Genomic DNA, 20,622 nt, shown 5'->3' with positions numbered 1-20,622 from the left:
AAGGATTAGTGATGTGACTGCAGGATGTATCGTTATGGAAACCCTAAGGTACTTGTGGTTGATTTGAATTGGAAATGTTTGAATTTTGTTATGTTTGTGTTGTTTATTCAGATTTGTTTTCAAGACCTGTTATTGATAAAGATTCCTAAGTTGTTCTTGAGTTGTGAATAAATCAAAAGTAAAATGTGTGTTAGAAACACTATAGGTTGCAATTTTGAAATGACAAATTTTATTTTATTTAATCGTATAATTTTTGTTGTTGTTTTGTGTTCAAATGATAATCATTTAAGTGTTGGTATATCAAAACTCCTACTATATAAATAAAAAAATAAAAATGAGATGATATATTCTCAAAGTTTGTAAATATTTATAATAACTCACTGAATTATTTACCAATAATGGCTCATTGCAAAGTTCAAGAAGATCTAATGCATGAGTTATATAGGGGGCATGTCTTATGTATGTGAGGAAGCAAAGTCAAAATATAATCATGGCCTAGGGAATAATAAATATGCTTTCAATTATTGACCAGAGGTAAATCGCTTGGTAATTGATAGCTGTCAAAGTAGTAGACTGGAAAAGTGGTTTATACACATAATTATTAATTTAGGTATTGGACGATTATAACAAAATGAGCACTAATGAGTAATTGATGACTTTATGAATAATATACTGCGCAGACATCTTTTCTGTGATATTTAAATGTTTTTTACCAAATTGGATTATTATTTTTTAATAATAATTGGTGTACCTTTGCCCGCCAACCACATCAATTGAAAAAAAACACATAATTATAATATAATATTTCTTTTTACAACCGTTTTTATGAGCATGCTATGGGACTGTGACACTGTAAGTAAAGGGGTAATATACCTGCATCTCAGTCACAACATCATATTCAACTCTTTGTGGTTGCAGGTTTGACTGACACCATATGTTTTAATTTTCAAAGAGACAGTGCTGTTTTTGTTCTGCAGTGTGTTTTTTCCACCATTTTGGATAAAGGGCTTGGTCCCTTTGGATTGGGACAAATCATGGCGTTCTGACTAAAATTGGTAAATTAGTGTAGTTGTTGTTTTGCTAACAAATGCTTCAAAATGTAGGTTCAAAGTTTTTCATTTATTTACTAGGGTTTAACTTATAGAGCCGGATGGGATTAAAATGTTGAGATAAATTCTTTTATTTTAATTGAATTCTTCAATTGGGTCATTTTAAGGTCCCTGATCTGGGAAATGCATACTTTTTGACTGGGAATGGGGCCCAAAATTTGAACAAAAAAACTGTTCTGTTATCAATTAGAATAATTTTGTTCATCAAACGGCTGGAAGACAACCTCTGTTTATAAAATTATTATTTTAAGATTACAAATTTAATAAACTTTCTGCCTTAAAACTTAAACAATACACACTTATAGGAATTCCAGTGTTTACTAGAAGCATAAAGTTTAATTTAAAAACGAGGAAATGGTAAGGAATGCAAATGTTGGTAGGAAACTTTGGACTGCAATTCAAACTCGCACAACTGTTCAAAATAAACAAGTCTTTCAAGCCGGGCACTTAACCGATTGTGCCTCAAACATGTGGATCATACATGCATGCACCAACTTGCTGATAATTTATGTATTTTTCCTTAGTAAATAACCAGATAAAACAAAATAAATAGTATAAGTGCAAGGAATAAAACAAAATGCCCCTTAGAGTAATTGATTATTTAGAGGTGACATCTGTTTCGATTGTTGTTATACATGTTTCTTTCTCTGTGGATATTTTTTTACATAAATATTCATATATGTACAATACCTTTGAAGACAAGGTTTAACAAGTGCACTTTCATGAACTGTGGATGACCTTATGATAATATAATGGCCATTTTGATGAATTGTCAATATTTATAAGAAGCATTGTTAAATAAGAAAAACAGTGTGTGGAACATTTGATATAAAAATGGGCATTTCATTTGAATTAATTTAAAAGTCTCTATAACGCTCAAAATCAACGAAAAATAAAGTTAACACCTTAAGAATCAGTGTTCTTTATAGCAATAGCCAAAATTTCAACGCTAGATGTGGTATGATTACATAGATTTTTGTAGATACAAAATGCTCGTTTTTATTTATTTGTGGCCACAATTAATTCCCGCGGATATATCTATTCATATGACACACGAACACCACTTTAGTGTTCATGTGTCGTATGAATAGATATGCAAAACAATAACAAAAACGAGCATTTTGTATCTACAAACATCTATTTTACCAGACCACATCTGACGTTGAAATTTCGTCAATTGCCATAAGGAACACTGATTTTTAATTGGTTAAGATTATTTTACGAACAATTGTATGAAATGTTCGTTGAATTTGAATAGTAATGTTACTTTAAAGAAAAGAATGTGCTGTAATTGTTCGCTGTCTTATTGTTTGGCAATTGGTTACTTGCCATATAAGTTCCTTGTAGGGATGATAGGATTGATCTTCTCATAATGTCACGGTTTTAAACCATTTGAGCCTCTCTCTGAGATATGGAGTTTAATGCATATGTGTAACTGTCGTCCAAGATTAGCCTGTGCAGTCTGCACAGGCGAATCAGGGACAACACTTTTGGCTTTTATTGTATTTTTTATGTCCCCCACTATAGTAGTGGGGGACATATTGTTTTTGCCCTGTCTGTCTGTCTGTTGGTCTGTCTGTTGGTCTGTTTGCGCCAACTTTAACATTTTGCAATAACTTTTGCTATATTGAAGATAGCAACTTCATATTTGGCATGCATGTGTATCTCATGAAGCTGCACATTTTGAGTGGTGAAAGGTCAAGGTCATCCTTCAAGGTCAGAGGTCAAATATATGTGGCCAAAATCGCTCATTTTATGAAGACGTTTGCAATATTGAAGATAGCAACTTGATATTTGGCATGCATGTGTATCTCATGGAGCTGCACATTTTGAGTGGTGAAATGTCAAGGTCAAGGTCATCCTTCAAGGTCAGAGGTCAAATATATGTGGCCCAAATCGCTTATTTTATAAAGACTTCTGCAATATTAAAGATAGCAACTTGATATTTGGCATGCATGTGCATCTCATGGAGCTGCACATTTTGAGTGGTGAAAGGTCAAGGTCAAGGTCATCCTTCAAGGTCAGAGGTCAAATATATGTGGCCCAAATCGCTTATTTTATGAATACTTTTGCAATATTGAAGATAGCAACTTGATATTTGGCATGCATGTGTATCTCATGGAGCTGCACATTTTGAGTGGTGAAAGGTCAAGGTCATCCTTCACAAGGTCAAGGTCATCCTACAAGGTCAAACATCATATAGGGGGACATTGTGTTTCACAAACACATCTTGTTTTGTTTTAAAGAAGTCTCTTCTTAGGGAACATCCAGTTTGGGCGGAAGTGTCATCCCTGATTAGCCTGTTCAATCTGCACAGGCTAATCTATTCTGGGATGACACTTTACGCACAAGCAGAACACCCTCTTTTCCAAGTGCTTAGCTCAATTCTGTCCATGTTGTTTCAGTTACTCTGGTGACAAGGTGCGAGGTCTGTACCATGGTGAGGGTGAGGCCTCATTTTCTGGGGGCCATGAGTACAAGGGCCAGTTTGCAGATGGCTTTATGCATGGGCGGGGCAAGTACAAGTGGGCTGACGGAGTCACCTATGAGGTAGGGAACCCATAGCTTATTCATTAGAAATAGAGAAATTGCTCAAACTCTTAACATTTCCTTATGCATATTAAACTTGATATCTATAAATAAAACAAAAGTAATTTGGGATTGTTTAAGGTAAAGCGTAGGTTGAACTATAATATTGTCAATAATTACATTTCTAATGATCTGAAAATAATAAGTACTATAACAACTGCTACTTTTACAGCTTCTTGTGCTAATTGTTTTGGAAAAAAATTACAATAAATTTTAAGTCTTATACTTAAAGAAGCTGAACTCTAGGTGACTAATCATAGAAAAAAAGAGAAAAGATTTGTCATAGATAGATGTGTGTTTTGAACTAGGTTTTTACAAAGTAAACTATCCTGGTTATTAATTTGCTATGTAGCGGCCAGCACCCGATTGTATAAACAGTTAAACCGGCGGTTAACCACATACCGGCAGTTAAAAGTCGGTAACTTGTTGGTTTCTGGTCGGTAAGCATTTGTATAAAATTGGGTTAGTTATACTGATCGGTTAAAACCCAGTTAAAACATACCCTGCTTCTCTAGGTGGGTAAGTACAAGTAACCGAGAGGTAACTTACACTAAATGGCCGCGGCGCGCGACATTATAAAAGCTAACCATCGACAACCTTAACAATTTCGAAAACAGACAATTGCAGCGACTGACACTTTATTTGACTTATTATACAGGGCAATACGTTTTCCGACTTCGGACTTTGAATTTAATGACGCAAAGGACGTGTTTTTTATATTCTGTTATGGGTTTGCCGTGTATGATCCGATGCATCAATGGCGCCCATGTTAAAATCATTTCTCCAAGAACAGGGAACGCCAAAGTACAAACAAAAACCAAAACATGTTCGAACTAGTATCTTACCTTTAATAATCCTTTAAAATCCATAAATAATCCATTTTACTCAATAATTGACATTTTTGCATCTTAAGAGTCTTTAATAATTATTTTAGCATAGTTAAATAATAGTTTTTCTTGAATGCTCTGAGCTTTTATAGGTACATACGTACAGCTCAGAATTCTTCCTTGTAACCCATTTTTTAATGTCAAAAAATTATCACTCACGTATGTCTATAACATCGAGTTTTATCAACCTAATACATCGTTACAAACACAATACCTTTTATTACCGATATATCAATTTGCGAGCGAAATTGTGGAGAAATACTCAAAACAAAAACTTTATACAAAACCCGTTATCAAACCAAAAAGCTGAAGTTTTGAATTGACGATTCGAGCTATCTTACGGATGTTCTGAAGATAGTTCATGTATATTACGATTGGTAGATTAGAAACGAGATTTATCTCGCCGAGGATTCCGGAGATGGTCTATAGCGTATTATCGAATTCGGAATTACTCGGAATACTTGGCTTTGTCCATCGCAAAAACATATACATTTAAAAGAACCATTGACGTGTTTGAAACTTTGTAAGTTGTTTTTATTTTCGCATTATGGATATATTTACGATCTATTTATGTTTATTTATGCAAAAAAATAGTTTATGTGGCTAATATTTCGGATTAAACTGCCGCCCGGTTTCTGGGCGGGGGACTTGACATGGAACATGCCGTATGGAACATGTAACCCCGGAGGGTCAATAGCTGGGAGTTGGATTATTGCAACTAAGTTAAATAAAGACCCTTATGCCATCTTATCACTATATTCAAATGAGTTTATGAACTCGATAAACTTTCTTCTTCGTCACACGCTACGTCATGTAATCTACATCACTACTGTTCAAATGAACCGGAGCAGTTAATCAAATAATAGCCGTTGGTTAACTCGGTTGCACAATGTTTTATTTATCAATGGTTAATGCGCTTATTGTACAAGAAAATAATTTAATATATAAATAAACAAAGAATGGAAAACATTCCATTACACATCAGATAAATGAGTCGATAATATCCATGTACAAAATGGGACATTCCGAATTCCAGTGTGGTGCTATTTTTACCATCTTATACTTTACACATCCCTATGCCTAACGTGAATTAAATCGGAAAGCAAATATTGCAGATTATTTATGAATTGTGCGATATTTGTATGGCTTGTTGTACATTCAAAAATGTCACAAGTATATGCACCGATTATAAACAATCCACATTGCACGAAGTAAGGAAAATGTGATAAATTGACAATTGAAATATGTCGATATACAGTACATGTACATGTGAAATAAGTTGCGTTTATAATAAATCGTCAAAAAGACTCGCACTTTTCTCAATTTCAATATGCAATATTGGACTAAAGACAGGGCGATTTTCGGATGTAATTTTAAGTTAATGATATACTCAGCTTTGTACTTTGAATGTGTTAAAATCGTTATTTGGCGAAAGATTTTATTTTATAACGCAGTCAGGAAAACGGGCTATAAACCAAATTAGAAGAATAGGCTAGCATGTTACGACGACCATGAATATGTTACATCATTTAAAACAACAAGAAAAATATGCGTCTTTGCAAGCACTCTTTCGCAGTTGGAAGCACCAGGGATTCCGCTAAATGATGAAAATCCCGACATCATTATATATTTTGCCCTGGTCATATATGTTCGTAAACACTTTGAATAATATGATGAACTCATAGTTAAAATGTACACTTCATTTTATTGTGAAATCATTTGTAAAATAAATGAATTTGATAAAAAAAATACATGCTGTTTATTTTGTTTGTTAACAAAATCGAAGCGTGACACTTCGCGCGAAAATTACGTCTTTAGAAAATGCATTGTGGGAATGTTTTGGTTAAATTTACCGTTGGTTAAATTACACTACGCGCAGTTTGGTTACTTTGCGGTATATCGTGTTTATACAATCGAGTTACCTTGAAGGTTACTAAACTTGAATAACTGCAAACTTACCAAGGTTTGAAAGTTACCGAGCGGTAACTTTAACCAGCGTTTATACAATCGGATGCAGATGGTCGGCATCAGTCAGGTTGTTACTGTTCAATTACATTATTTTGGATGGACGAAGCTTTATGAAGCTTTGATAATAGCAAGCCTGCATTTAATCCGATCGGATCAAGGTCATTGTTAATCTTACTGAAAATGGAAAAAAATTGTATTAACTACAAACTTCAAGCTCCCTTTTCAAACTACATGATTAATGACATGCAATAAAAAAAATATCAAATGGACTTAAACAATATTTTCTGACTTTCTGGAAAAGAGACTGGATTATGTGAAAAAAATAAATATTTTAAGCAATTGGGAAACAGCCAAATTTGAGTGGTAATATTTTGTAAAAAAATTCACAGGTTTTTGCCCTTGTAAATATCTATTAACTTAATATATAATAACAAAAAATAACATAGACTCTATCTCAATATATCCTGCAATTTCTTTCATCAATTGTCTTTAGAATTTTTCAGAGTTGTTCTATTTGTTAATTGCATATAAAGATGATACCTATCAATTATGTGTGATAATGACTTTTCAACAATTGATATAAAACTTTTATGAAAGACATAATGGTGTAGCTTTATTTCTAATTATTAGTTTTTAAAGTCGCAATGACCACATCAGGGAGTACAATACTCTTCATATTTCCCTGAAGGCAAGAAATGTTTAAGAAAAATATATATTATTCTGTTTGAAGAAACATTAGCGGTTGACTTTGATAATTAATTTCAAGACACAAGATTAAATTTGTCTTTGATGTCATGGGTTCAGGTTTCTATGGTTGCCAGTTATTATCTATTATTCTAATCATTGGCATTTAGTTCTGAAAGGGGTGGTTTTCAGAAATTATCCAGTAGCTTACACATGAATAGTTTACTTGAGTATATGAAAAATTAGGTAACATATTTGTGATTTACAAGCTCTATTAAAAAGACAAATCTCATTAGCACAAATTATTAATAGTGGTCAAATTGATATAAATGAGCTGCACTCTGTGAAAAAAGGGTCTAAATACATGTGCATGAAGTGTTACTCCATATTATCCTGTACAGTCCACACAGGCTAATCTGGGACGACACTTTAGTACAGTCCACACAGGCTAATCTGGGACGACACTTTAGTACAGTCCACACAGGCTAATCTGGGACGACACTTTAGTACAGTCTGCACAGGCTAATCTGGGACGACACTTTAGTACAGTCCACACAGGCTAATCTGGGACGACACTTTAGTACAGTCCACACAGGCTAATCTGGGACGACACTTTAGTACAGTCCACACAGGCTAATCTGGGACGACACTTTAGTACAGTCCGCACAGGCTAATCTGGGAAGACACTTGAGTACAGTCTGCACAGGCTAATCCGGGACAACACTTTAGTACAGTCCGCACAGGCTAATCTGGGACGACACTTTAGTCATTAAGTCCCATTTTGCCAGAGGGAGGCTCAAGTATATGATGATACATTGAGTCGCGTTCTGAGAAAACTGGATGCATGTGTGTAAAGTCTTGTCCCAGATTAGCCTGTGCAGTCCGCATCAGGGACGACACTTTCCGTCTAAATTGGATTTTTGCTGAGAAGAGACTTCATTTAAACGAAAAATGTCGTAAAAGCGGAAAGGGTCGTCCCGGATTAGCCTGTGTAGATTGCACAGGCTAATCTGGGACAACACTTTACGCACATGCATTATGCCCAGTATTCTCAGAACACAGCCCAATTATTCTTAAGTATATTTGTCCACATCAAAGTCGTGAAAAGCTTTTATTTACATGCATGATTTTGAGACATGAGATTGTAACCTTAATGTGGAATGGCATAACTCTTATATTTTGTCTTCCTAGATGTATGTTATTTGTTTACAAATTCCAACAGTATTTTGGGATTTCTTACAATTTATTTACAAAATACAAGCTTTAGGAGGCCTTGTTTCTACTGGGAATGGTTAGATATCTTTCTCAAGGTACAATATACTAACCCCAAATTCAACATGTACCCTCTGGTATACATGTGTACTGCACCCTGAGGCACTATTGATGTGTGTTCAATATTGCTGATCAATATCTAAACTCCCCTTCAACCTGACCATGTTATGAAATATTCAGCTAGCTTTTTGATGCTCCATGATTTGATTTTACCTTGTTATGGTCTTTTACACCAGTTTTAAGGCCACTGAGTTACTTTAAGCCTGTTCTCATCATGTTTGATTTTATTGAAGCCTGGTGGCTCTCGCCTCAGTTGAAATAATATACCTGGTATACATTTTGTTTATGGTCAGTTTTCATCAGGTGTTTGTGTGACAATTACTAAGTAAAAGGTGTATACAAGTATATACATACAACACTTATTTTGTTGCTAATAATGTCCTAATCCATGGCTGCCAAACACTGGACAGTACAATACTCTTAATATTTCCTTAAATGCAAGAAATGTCAAAGAAATTGATTTGTGTGCGAAGGAGTATTGGTTGAATTTGATATTAAATTGCTGTCTTCAAAACATTGTTATGGCTAAATAAACATATTTCATTGTTCAATTCACCAATCAATTCTTAGATTTAAGACTAAGAATATTTTTCAATGTGTTGAGTTCTGTAATTGCTTTAACCCTTTCAGTGCGGGAACCGAATTTTGAAGGCCTTTGCAAACAGTTTGGATCCAGATGAGACGCCACAGAACGTGGCGTCTCATCAGGATCCAAACTGTTTGCTATTCTGATAGTATTCTTTGAAAAAAATCCAAGAAAATGCTAATTTTAGAAATTCTGCAGACGACATTTTAGCAGACGACAAATTTCCCAGCATGCAAAGGGTTAATAATCCTTACAAATCCTTACAAAATCTGTTTGAACATCACAAAAGCTGTAATATTCATTTAAGCTCCATTTATCTGCTGATGACATATTGTACAATCTTCAGATGGCTCCCCAGGATTTAATTAGTGAAGCATAAATTGCATAAAAAAAGCAGCTTTTATGAGAACTTATTCACTGAAAGCTGCCTTCTCAACCTACTAGTTACCAGTAACTGCCAGAAGAGCTTGGAAACATCATATGCTTGATTCTTAAGTTCTTTTGAAAAACAATCAGAACCAAATCATGATTTATTCATGCCTTGTTACTTTTCATGAAGTCTAATACCTAGTATGTTAATCATTCTCAGCACATAATTTACATATTAGTCCAGTGAAATTATCAGGATAGTGAAGCGTTATCCCAATCATTTACAAATGCAGGTATGAAATTAGTGTATATCAAGTATTTTCTGTACTTGTGGGATAAAAGTTTGGAATCTCGCTTGTAGTCATATATAATCAGCACAGAGCCAGAGCAGTTTGAAATACAACATGAAAGAAGGACAAACTAATTAAAATTTTGCAACATTTATTTTTGTAATTAAGTCAGTCTTATAGCTTTCATTTTGGCATCTCATATATCCTCATATAAATTCCATTATGTGATATCTTACTTACACATGTGATATCTCTGTGATATTTCAATTATTTGATATATCTCTGTGATATTTTCAGTATGTGATATATGCTAGACACATGTGATATCTCTGTGATATTTCACTTATTTGATATCTGCCTTACACATTTGATATCTTTATGAAATTTGCATGATGTGATATAAGCCTTTTAATTGGGATATATCAGTGATATTTTCATAAATTGATATATACCTTACACATGTGATACCTCAGTGATATTCTCATGATATGCTAGCTGCCTTTCACATGTGATATGTTAGTGGTACTTTCATTATGTGATATCTGCATTGCACTCATGATATTTTCACTATGTGATATCTGTCATACATGTGATATCAACATGATATCTTCCTCTCACATGTGTTATATCTGTGATATTTTCCCTATGAGATATCTGCCTTACATGTGATATATCTGTGATGTTTTCATTATGTGATACATGTCCTACAAATGTGATATTTCTGTAATATTTTCAGGGAGAGTTCATGAGGAACCAAGTGACAGGCAAGGGACTGTACCAGTGGCCTGATGGCAGGTAGGTAACAAAAGTACAGGCAAGGGACTGTACCAGTGGTCTGACGGCAGGTAGGTTACCAAGTGACAGGCAAGGGACTGTATCAGTGGTCTGACGGCAGGTAGGTGACCAAGTGACAGACAAGGGACTGTGCCAGTGGTCTGACGGCAGGTAAGTTACCAAGTGGCAGGCAAGGGACTGTATCAGTGTACTGACGGGAGGTAGGTTACCAAGTGACAGGCAAGGGACTGTATCAGTGTACTGACGGGAGGTAGGTTCCCAAGTGGCAGGCAAGGGACTGTATCAGTGTACTGACGGGAGGTAGGTTACCAAGTGACAGGCAAGGGACTGTATCAGTGTACTGACGGCAGGTAGGAACTTGCTTCACACAATAGCTGTTGAATTGTGTGCAATTTTACAAGTTTTTGCCATTATTTGAAGAAGGTTAAACGTAGGTTTATCATGCGAGGCTAAGAAAACAAAGAGTATGAGCCTTGGTGAATGCTTTTTCGTTTTCGTGCAGAGCATCATAAACCAGATCTATAATCAACACTAACCTATTATTCTATTTGTCCCACTTTTTATTCAGTAAACCTTTTTATTATGCCCCCAAAAAAGGGCATATAGTGATCGGACCATCCGTCCGTCCGTCTGTCCGTCACACTTTGCATTTAGGTTTCGAAAAAAGGCTCATAACTTCTATGTCGCTTCAGATAGCAATTTCATATTTGGCATGCATGTGTATATGGACAAGGCCTTTCCATACGCACACACATTTTGACCCCTGTGACCTTGACCTTGAACTTAGGGTCCGCGTTTAGGTTTCAAAATCTGCGTTTACATGTAGGTTTCGAAAAAAGCTCATAACTTCTATCAAGCGTTTATAGGGAGCATAAGTCATCAGTGCACCAGCTAGGATTTGAAAAGGGCAGGGGGGCTTTTTTATCAAAAGGGCACTTTCGACGCGCAGTATTTTGTCAAAAGGCCACTTTCGACGCGCAGTATTTTGTGAAAAGGGCACGTACGAGCGCGCGGGTGTTTCTGGAATGCTTCCTATTGCATGTTAATTTATATGTTATAAATAATTGTATTATTCCCATTATTTTTAAACCATTCAAATATAATGTCTTCAATGAGGATTAAAGTAATTACAATGTAATAAGAGATTTATGAAAAATCATATTTAAAAAAAAAAAAAAAAAATTTTTTTTTTTTTTTTGGGGGGGGGGGGGGGGAAGGGGGGGGGGCAGGGCGGAGGTTCGGGGGGCAGGGCCGAGGTTCGGGAGGTCAGGGCGCGGCGCCCTTCAATTAAGGCCTAGCTGGAGCACTGGTCATCCTATGGTGACAGCTCTTGTTTAAACAAAATTAGTTTATATGGATAATTTCGCTGGATTTATGACGTCATTTTGTCGAAAAAATGACGTCATTTCGTGCCATTGGTTATAGCAAAAATTTAATAAACGAGGCTTTAATCAACTGAATTCGCTGTAAAAGTGGGATAAATTGCATTTATTAGGTTTAATTTTTACACTTATTGATACTTTAACTCCTCATGCCTCTAGATTGTATCGATGTTTAATTTGTAAGCACAAACTGGGCGCATGTTTATTTGCAAAGTAGGTGTTCTTAGTCTGCACATACTTACCGCAGAGCTCCAGATAAGGGTCGTATATTCGTAATTACAAATTATTTTCAAGTCTGTTACGTATTTATTTTAAAATCTTGTCGTACCATTAAGAATTACAAAATCAAGTTACAAATATTATTTTTACATCGGTTCGTATCGATTTTTATTGAGTTCTTTTCGCGCATTAAAGTTCTTTTCGTTGCTTATATAGAATGGTTATCGGGTTTGTTTAAAGAAGCGCATTTTTTCCAATAAAAGCGGCGTGTACAGTCTATCTGTCAAAAAACAATGGCGGCGACCAGAGAGCGTCCTAAAAAACTGCAAAGCGTGCAAAAACACGCTTTTAACATATTGTACGCAAAGTGAGCCGAAGTTGAATGTTAAGAAAGACATTATAGAAAAGATCTTATAAGACGTTGTACATGTATGTTCAGTTGCCGACACAGTCGGAAAAGCTAAAAAAACCGCGACACGACGGGTCCAAACTTAAAGAAAAACACATTGAACGAGTGGAAGGGACTATTCCCGTGGCTAATCGTTGAAAAGATTGAAGGGGAGACCCGTTTTAATTGTGAAATATGAAAAAATTCATCAAAGGCATGCAGTCTAAGCACAGTTAGGCATATGAAAAATAAAATTGTATAATACTGAATAGACACTGTTGAACTCGTATATTTAATAAAGTTGCTAGTATGTTTATTTTGTTTTTATGCATGAAAATAACCACTATTATTTATTTTTTGGTCATTTAGAAAAGTTAATTATTACTTTCCAAAACTTATTTAGTAACGTTTAGAATAAAACTTCAGAGTTAAGAATTCTTTTTGAAAATCTGGTAGTAATGTTAAGAATTTCTCAAAACCTTATCTGGAGCTCTGATACCGGTATATGCATATGCAAGTGGGAAACATTGCGTAATAGAATCTAATCATAAATGTTATGGCATCCTTTTTAGTATAAGTACAAATACGCTGAAATAAGAGTTACCAAGAATTCAGGTGTGACAATTATTTGTTTCCAAAACTTGGACCTAAACCTCAAATGCTACTTTCCCAAATCTTGTGCTTCTGTACTTTGTATCCTTAAATTCAAGCATTGTCATTGAACCTGTAGGGCTGTTATTGACTAAAAGAAATTTAATATGACCTTTGATTGACCACCATTAGAAAAAAGACTTAAGCTTGTGCCTATTAATGTGAAATTCTTTCAGATAAAGTTATTAAATAAATTAATTATCTACCAAAACATATGAATCACATTCTTTGATAAGATGTTCTCAATTATAATATTTTATATTGACATGTAAGGCATGAACAAACAGTTTGCTTAGCTAACCTAGTGGTGTATTTAAATTGCACCAGAAATACTTCATTTAAGCAAACTTCCTTAATGTCCCTTGCATTTACATAGCAGAATTTAAGTCTTCAGTTCAATACAAAGTCTTTTCAAAGCCAAGAAAAGAGTTTAGATTGTCAATCAATTTCAAGTTTTATCGATATTTGAATTGAATTATTGTCACGCCACCCTGTCCTGAAACTAGGTCTACCTGCAGGGTAGATCCTATTTTGATTTGGTGTTAATATTGTAAAAGATTGATTTTCAATTAATACATCAGATTTACACTGGAAATAAATACAGCACTGGCCATTACTATAAATATATATTGACAGAGAATAAGTGACCACAAAGCTGTTATGTCTATTTTGAATAATCAAATGTATGTAAGATCATTTTGTATTATCCTTTGACTGCCTGTACACATCGAGGGATCCTAGATTACCCTTTATGCTCCTTTGGTTTGTCCCAGTATATTTTACGTTTTATTGCGTATTTGCATATTTGGGCACCTGTTTATTTTTATGAAAAATAAACCAGTCTGTAGGAAAACTGCGCTTAATGCATGTGCGTAAAGTATTGTCCCAGATTAGCCTGTGCAGTCTGCTATATAACTGTTCAGAAGGGTCTTCTTTTGAATGAAAAATTCCATGAAAGCAGAAAGTGTTGCCCCAGATCAGCATGTGTGTACAACACTTTATGCACATGCATTAAGCCCAGTTTAACCCTTTCCCACTGACAGAAGCAAAGTGAAAATGGCTATGTGCAAACAGCATAGGTTTATGCATTTTGTTGCTCATCAGTATCTAAGGGTTAGAAATGAAGCTTTTAAAACTTGAATCTAGTAAGAAAGGCCTATAATGCGTCAAAATACGTATCTATGTGACAAAGGGTTAAATGGCTCAAATGTTTAACATCTTATTCATGGAAAACTAAATTTCTTATTCATAATATCAAAATGCATGTTACTGTTGCAATGAATGATTGGTCTGTATATGAAATAATTATGGCCACGAATTTAAGTAAACTAACATCAGCAAATTGATATCAAAGCGTTTAAAGTCAGCCTATATTTATATCATGAACCTTTGTTCCATGTTTAATAAGCTCTTTTTGAAGTCCTATTCAAATTCTGCTTTTAAAAAACTGCATATGTTTCTGTATGAGCTATGTTCTGCAAAAACTGGTAATAATGCCTGTTTGTAAGTGTTGTCCCAGATTAGCCTGTGTAGTCCGCACAGGCTAATTGCGGACAGCAATTTCCACTTTTTATTGTATTTTTAGTTTAAAGGAAGTCTCTTCTTAGGGACAATCCAGTTTAGGCAGAATGTGTCCTCCCTGAATAGCTTGTCTGGGACGTCACTGAACACACATGTCCTCCCTGAATAGCTTGTCTGGGACGTCACTGAACACACATGTCCTCCCTGAATAGCTTGTCTGGGACGTCACTGAACACACATGTCCTCCCTGAATAGCTTGTCTGGGACGTCACTGAACACACATAGAATGTGTCCTCCCTGAATAGCTTGTCTGGGACGTCACTGCACACACATGTCCTCCCTGAATAGCTTGTCTGGGACGTCACTGAACACACATGTCCTCCCTGAATAGCTTGTCTGGGACGTCACTGAACACACATGCATTAAACCCAGTTTTCCTAGAGTAAGTCTAAATAATATTTCATTTTCAGCACTTACGATGGGGACGTAGTGTTTGGAAAGCGACAAGGTGTGGGGACGTTCAAGTGCCGCAACTCTGCCATGTCCTACAGTGGGGACTGGGCCATGGGAAAACGCCATGGAAAGGTCGGTACAATATTGATTGCTTTTTTGGTGAAAATATTCATCAGTGAAAAAAAATTGCGAAAGTATTTGAAGAATTATTAAAATTAAGATATGCTTTAGTGCATGATTTGTGACTTGTTTATGCTACAAAAGAACTGGTAAATAAGGGAAAATTCTCCCAGTTGTCATCATGTTATCATTTGGATAGAAATAAAAATTAAATCGCCATAAGAGGATTATTAATTGAAAGATAAAACAATTATTTTGTAATTTCATAAACTTCAAACACTCCACATTTTTCTTATCAATAAGTACCAGCCATCCTGTATGATCCGATCATAGTATACTTGTGTCTGCATTTTTGGTAACTTACAATTTATACAATAGTTGATGCTTTTGTTGTATTTGTATTTAAACTGTTTATTTCTTCCTTTCATTTATTTACCCTTTCTCAATGAGAAGCAAAGTTACTCACAGTCTGTTCAGGTTTCATGCTGTTTGCTGCTTGTCAGTATCTAAGAGTTGGAAATGAAGCCTTTAAAACTTGAATAAAGCAAGAAATGTCTGTAATTAGATTTTCTAAGGGACTACAAACACATCAAAATGCACATGTGAGCGATGAAGGGATTTTCAAGATCATTAATTTCTTTTATGCTGCTATTAATGCATGTGGGTAGTGTCATCTCAGATGAGCCCGTGCAGTCATCAAAGGCTTATCAGGCACCACATGTTCCATCTAGGCTGGATTTTCACTAAGGAGAAACTTTCTTAAACATAAAAATACCATAAATTGGATAATGTCATCCATGACTAGCCTGTGCTGACTTCAAAGGCAAATCCAGACAACACTTAATGCACATGTATTAAACCTCATGTTCACAGAGTGTTGCTCAGTTCTTTCCATGCTGTTATTTACAGGGTCGCATGGACTACGACTCAGCGGGGAAGTCCTACTATGAAGGTGATTGGGTAAACAACGTACGTCACGGCTGGGGCACACGCCAGTACCCGAGTGGAAATATCTACCAGGGCATGTGGTTCAACAACGTGAGGCATGGAGAGGGGACCATGAAGTGGGTGGACCGAGATCAGATCTACACCGGACAGTGGGAGAACGGGATACAGGTCAGTATGGGAGGTCACACACTGTAGTGTTAAGGGTTTTTATGTAATAGGGGATTTATTACAATAAATGTTAATTCTTATCACATGAAACATCATGTGTATTAGCTTTGGAATTTCAATTATTTTTGTTATTTTGTCATGTGGTTCATATAAGGAATCATTATGGCATTTTGTGGATTAGCTTTGTCATTTGAGTCGCACATTGGGAAAACAAGGCTTAATGCATATGTGTGAAGTTTCATCCCTGATAAGCTAGTGGGGATGCACAGGCTAATCAGGTACCATGCTTTCTGTTTTTATGCTATTTTTGTTTGAAGGAAGTCTCTTCTTAACAAAAATGCAATATAAGCAAAATCTGTTGTCCCTAATTAGCTTTTGGGGATGCTAACCTGCATTTAGCCCCATTAACCCATGGCAAGACTCCAATGTATTCATTCCACACTCACAGCACAGTGTGTGGCAGGATATCTTGTTGCAACGTCGCTAGTTCAGCTCCCAATATCCTCTAGGTATGATGTTTGATGGAGACTTCATTAACGGTATGTGCATAAAATGTCGTCCCAGATTAGCCTGTGCGGTCCACACAGGCTTATCAGAGACAAACCTTTATGCAAAGGCTGGATGTAGCTAAAAATAGATGTCTTTTTAACAAAAAATCAATAAAAGCAGAAAGTTTTGACCATGATAAGCCTGTGTAGACTGTGCAGGCTTATCTGGGACAACACTTTACACATTTTCTTTTCCCACCCACAGCATGGTGTAGGTCAGCACATCTGGCTGCTACGTCGTGTCCTGGGGTCCCAGTATCCACTACGTAACATGTTTGATGGGGACTTTGTCAACGGCTTAAGACACGGCTATGGCACGTTCTACTATGCCAACGGAGCCAAGTACGAAGGGGGCTGGAAAAACAACATGAAACATGGAAAGGTAGCAATTTGTTTTGTTATTGTTGCTTGTAAGGTTTCAACTCTGTACATTAAGATACCCAGTTCCAAGACTCAAGTTTTAAAGGCTTCACTTCAAACCCTAAGATACTGATGATGAGCAAACATCATTGAACCTGAAAAAACTGCGAGATACTCGCAGGCTGTTCTGGTTTTATGCTGGTTGCAAAAGCCATTTTCACCTTGCTTCTTTTGGGAGAAAGGGTTAATAGGGATAATGCAAAAAATTGCTGAGCTGCAGCATTTTTAGCAGGAATGATTGAAAGATTTTTTACCTTTGACAAGTTAATAATGACGTAATGAGCAATTGTGTTTAATGTTGGTAAAATATAATTCTTTTTATGCTCCCCCAACATTTTTTTGGGGGGGAGCATATAGTCGCCAATTCGTCAGTCCGTGTGTGTGTCCGTCCATCCGTGCACAATTTTTGTCTGGGCTATTTCTCAGCAATAAATGACCGGAATTCAATTAAATTTTATGGGAAGCTTCACTACCAAGAGGAGATGTGCATATTATCAGCCAGTTCTGGTCGGATGATTTTTCAAAGAGTTATGGCCCTTTGAAATTCTTGTCCCCCCCCAACTACTGACTGGAATTCAATGAAGCTTTATGGGAAGCTTAACTACCTTGAGGAGATGCGCATGTTATTTGTGGGTTCTGGTTAGATTATTTTTTAGAGAGTTATGGCCCTTTGAAATTTTTAAGTTGCTAAACCATCCATCGTATTATTTTGTCCAAAGTTATGCCCCTCAAGACATTTTCCTTTTATCTGAATATATTGTGCAATATTGTGACAAAAACAAACTTTGGGGAGCATCACCCGTCTCCGACGGTTTCTTGTTTTTTCTTTGTTTTTTGTTGCTTTTTGTGTCTGAAATATATTACACCTTGCTATCAAATTGTTTGTTTTGTTGAAATTGTTTTGTTTTTGTGTTTTCTAAAAATGATTACTTGATAGTTTATTCCAAGTTATATGACCTAACTCTAAACATTGACTGATATAACAACTACCTGTTAATCTGATGTAAACAAATATATATCAGCAAGTGTTATAGGAATCAAATATCAACATAACGCTATGATGAATATAATATACACCGGTACTTCCCAGGGCAAGTTCACATTCAAGAATGGCCGTATCTACGAGGGCATGTTTGAGAGAGACCACATTGTGGAGTACCCAGAGTTCACCATGGACGGCACCTCGTCACCTGACCTCACCAACATACGGACACGCACACCTCTCCCTATGGGTAACATAGCTGTCTTGTTGAAAGAACCTTGTCATTGATGAATTTGGCTTGCTAGGAGATTTAGGGATGGTATTTTTTACTCTTTTGGATCATATAAAGTGCAAAAAAAGCGTCTGGAAATGATGATTGTTTCAAGGTGAATTTAGGAATGTGATTGTGATACATTTGGTTTCTTTCTTTAAGAGTGTAAGAATTTCAAGCCAGTTCTTTAAAATAGCCCATCTTTGAATATATTTTGAAGCTTTGAAGTTATATTTGTCAATACATTAGTGCTTAGTATATTTGCTCAAAAACAAAACCATACCCACAAAATGCGAGAAGTATTTTTTTCTTGTTTCTAAGAAGATCATGATTGCACTCTTTCAATTTGTTGTATAGAGTGAAGTGGATTCCCTGGAGCGTGCACAATTTAAGTAAGCCTGGCTTCTGGTTCAATGCATGTGCTTAAAGTGTGGTCCCAGATTAGCATATACAGTCTGCACAGGCTAATAAGGGACAACACTTTCTGCTTCTATGGCATAATTTGTTTGAAGGAAGTCTTTTCTAAATGAAAATCATGTCTAGGCAGAAAGTTGACTGCACAGGCTAATCTGGGATGACACTTTACACACACCCATTGAGTCCCCTTTTCCTATAGCATGACTCTGACAATGTTTATTCTTCCGTTTCAGACAACATGTCAGTGCACAGCAACGAGAGTCGTAACACTGTTAGCCCCAGCTTCCAGCTCGACCTTGACTACCTGCTCAATGAGTTTGTGGAGGCTGACCGCGATGATGAGGCCAGTCAGGTCCTGTTTGTGGTCACCAGACATATCTCAAGCCTGCGCCGCATTTACAGGCAGGTGCAATATTCAGTATCCCATGTATCTCAAGCCTGCCCCACATTTACAGGCAGGTGCAATATTCAGTATCCCATGTATCTCAAGCCTGCGCCACATTTACAGGCAGGCGTAATATTTAGTATCCCATGTATCTCAAGCCTGCGCCACATTTACAGGCAGGCGCAATATTTAGTATCCCATGTATCTCAAGCCTGCGCCGCATTTACAGGCAGGTGCAATATTCAGTATCCCATGTATCTCAAGCCTGCGCCGCATTTACAGGCAGGTGCAATATTCAGTATCCCATGTATCTCAAGCCTGCGCCGCATTTACAGGCAGGTGCAATATTCAGTATCCCATGTATCTCAAGTCTGCCCCACATTTACAGGCAGGTGCAATATTCAGGATCCCATGTATCTCAAGCCTGCGCCGCATTTACAGGCAGGTGCAATATTCAGGATCCCATGTATCTCAAGCCTGCGCTGCATTTACAGGCAGGTGCAATATTCAGTATCCCATGTATCTCAAGCCTGTGCCACATTTACAGGCAGGTGCAATATTCAGTATCCCATGTATCTCAAGCCTGCGCCACATTTACAGGCAGGTGCAATATTCAGGATCCCATGTATCTCAAGCCTGCGCCACATTTACAGGCAGGTGCAATATTCAGTATCCCATGTATCTCAAGCCTGCGCCGCATTTACAGGCAGGTGCAATATTCAGTATCCCATGTATCTCAAGCCTGTGCCGCATTTACAGGCAGGTGCAATATTCAGTATCCCATGTATCTCAAGCCTGCGCCACATTTACAGGCAGGTGCAATATTCAGTATCCCATGTATCTCAAGCCTGCGCCACATTTACAGGCAGGTGAAATATTCAGTATCCCATGTATCTCAAGCCTGCGCCGCATTTACAGGCAGGTGCAATATTCAGTATCCCATGTTGTCCGACATAGCAGATATAAAGTGTATTGCTTCCTAAGCAAGAATGTTCCACGGCTACCTGAAATACGCAGACTTTTTAGTGTCCTGGACAATTTTTGGGATCTATATAAATTCTGGGCGATGTTGGGTGGGGATAAATTAAAAAAACAGTTCCAATCATTAGCCATCATTTCCTCTGTAACATTGTTACATTT

The 20,622-nt window shown here is 36.5% G+C and overlaps 1 protein-coding gene across 4 annotated transcripts in view; it reads left to right on the top strand.

Annotated features, from left to right (window-relative positions):
* LOC127874454 (radial spoke head 10 homolog B-like) overlaps nucleotides 1-20,622 on the top strand; it is a 64,651-nt gene that overhangs the window by 14,155 nt on the left and 29,874 nt on the right. For 2 of the 4 annotated variants that reach the window (XM_052418784.1, XM_052418786.1), the window contains exons 2-9: nucleotides 4-48; nucleotides 3,515-3,659; nucleotides 10,551-10,609; nucleotides 15,241-15,355; nucleotides 16,253-16,459; nucleotides 17,213-17,389; nucleotides 18,518-18,659; nucleotides 19,331-19,499. In XM_052418784.1, coding sequence (XP_052274744.1) covers nucleotides 4-48; nucleotides 3,515-3,659; nucleotides 10,551-10,609; nucleotides 15,241-15,355; nucleotides 16,253-16,459; nucleotides 17,213-17,389; nucleotides 18,518-18,659; nucleotides 19,331-19,499 — 1,059 coding nt within the window. The remainder of the gene's footprint in view (nucleotides 1-3; nucleotides 49-3,514; nucleotides 3,660-10,550; nucleotides 10,610-15,240; nucleotides 15,356-16,252; nucleotides 16,460-17,212; nucleotides 17,390-18,517; nucleotides 18,660-19,330; nucleotides 19,500-20,622) is intronic. The other 2 variants (XM_052418785.1, XM_052418787.1) reach the window with 2 other exon arrangements.

Source organism: Dreissena polymorpha, chromosome 3, assembly GCF_020536995.1.
Source record: "Dreissena polymorpha isolate Duluth1 chromosome 3, UMN_Dpol_1.0, whole genome shotgun sequence".
Taxonomy (NCBI): domain Eukaryota; kingdom Metazoa; phylum Mollusca; class Bivalvia; order Myida; family Dreissenidae; genus Dreissena; species Dreissena polymorpha.
Note: the sequence above shows the minus strand (reverse complement) of the source record. Positions and strands in the feature narration are given on the sequence as shown.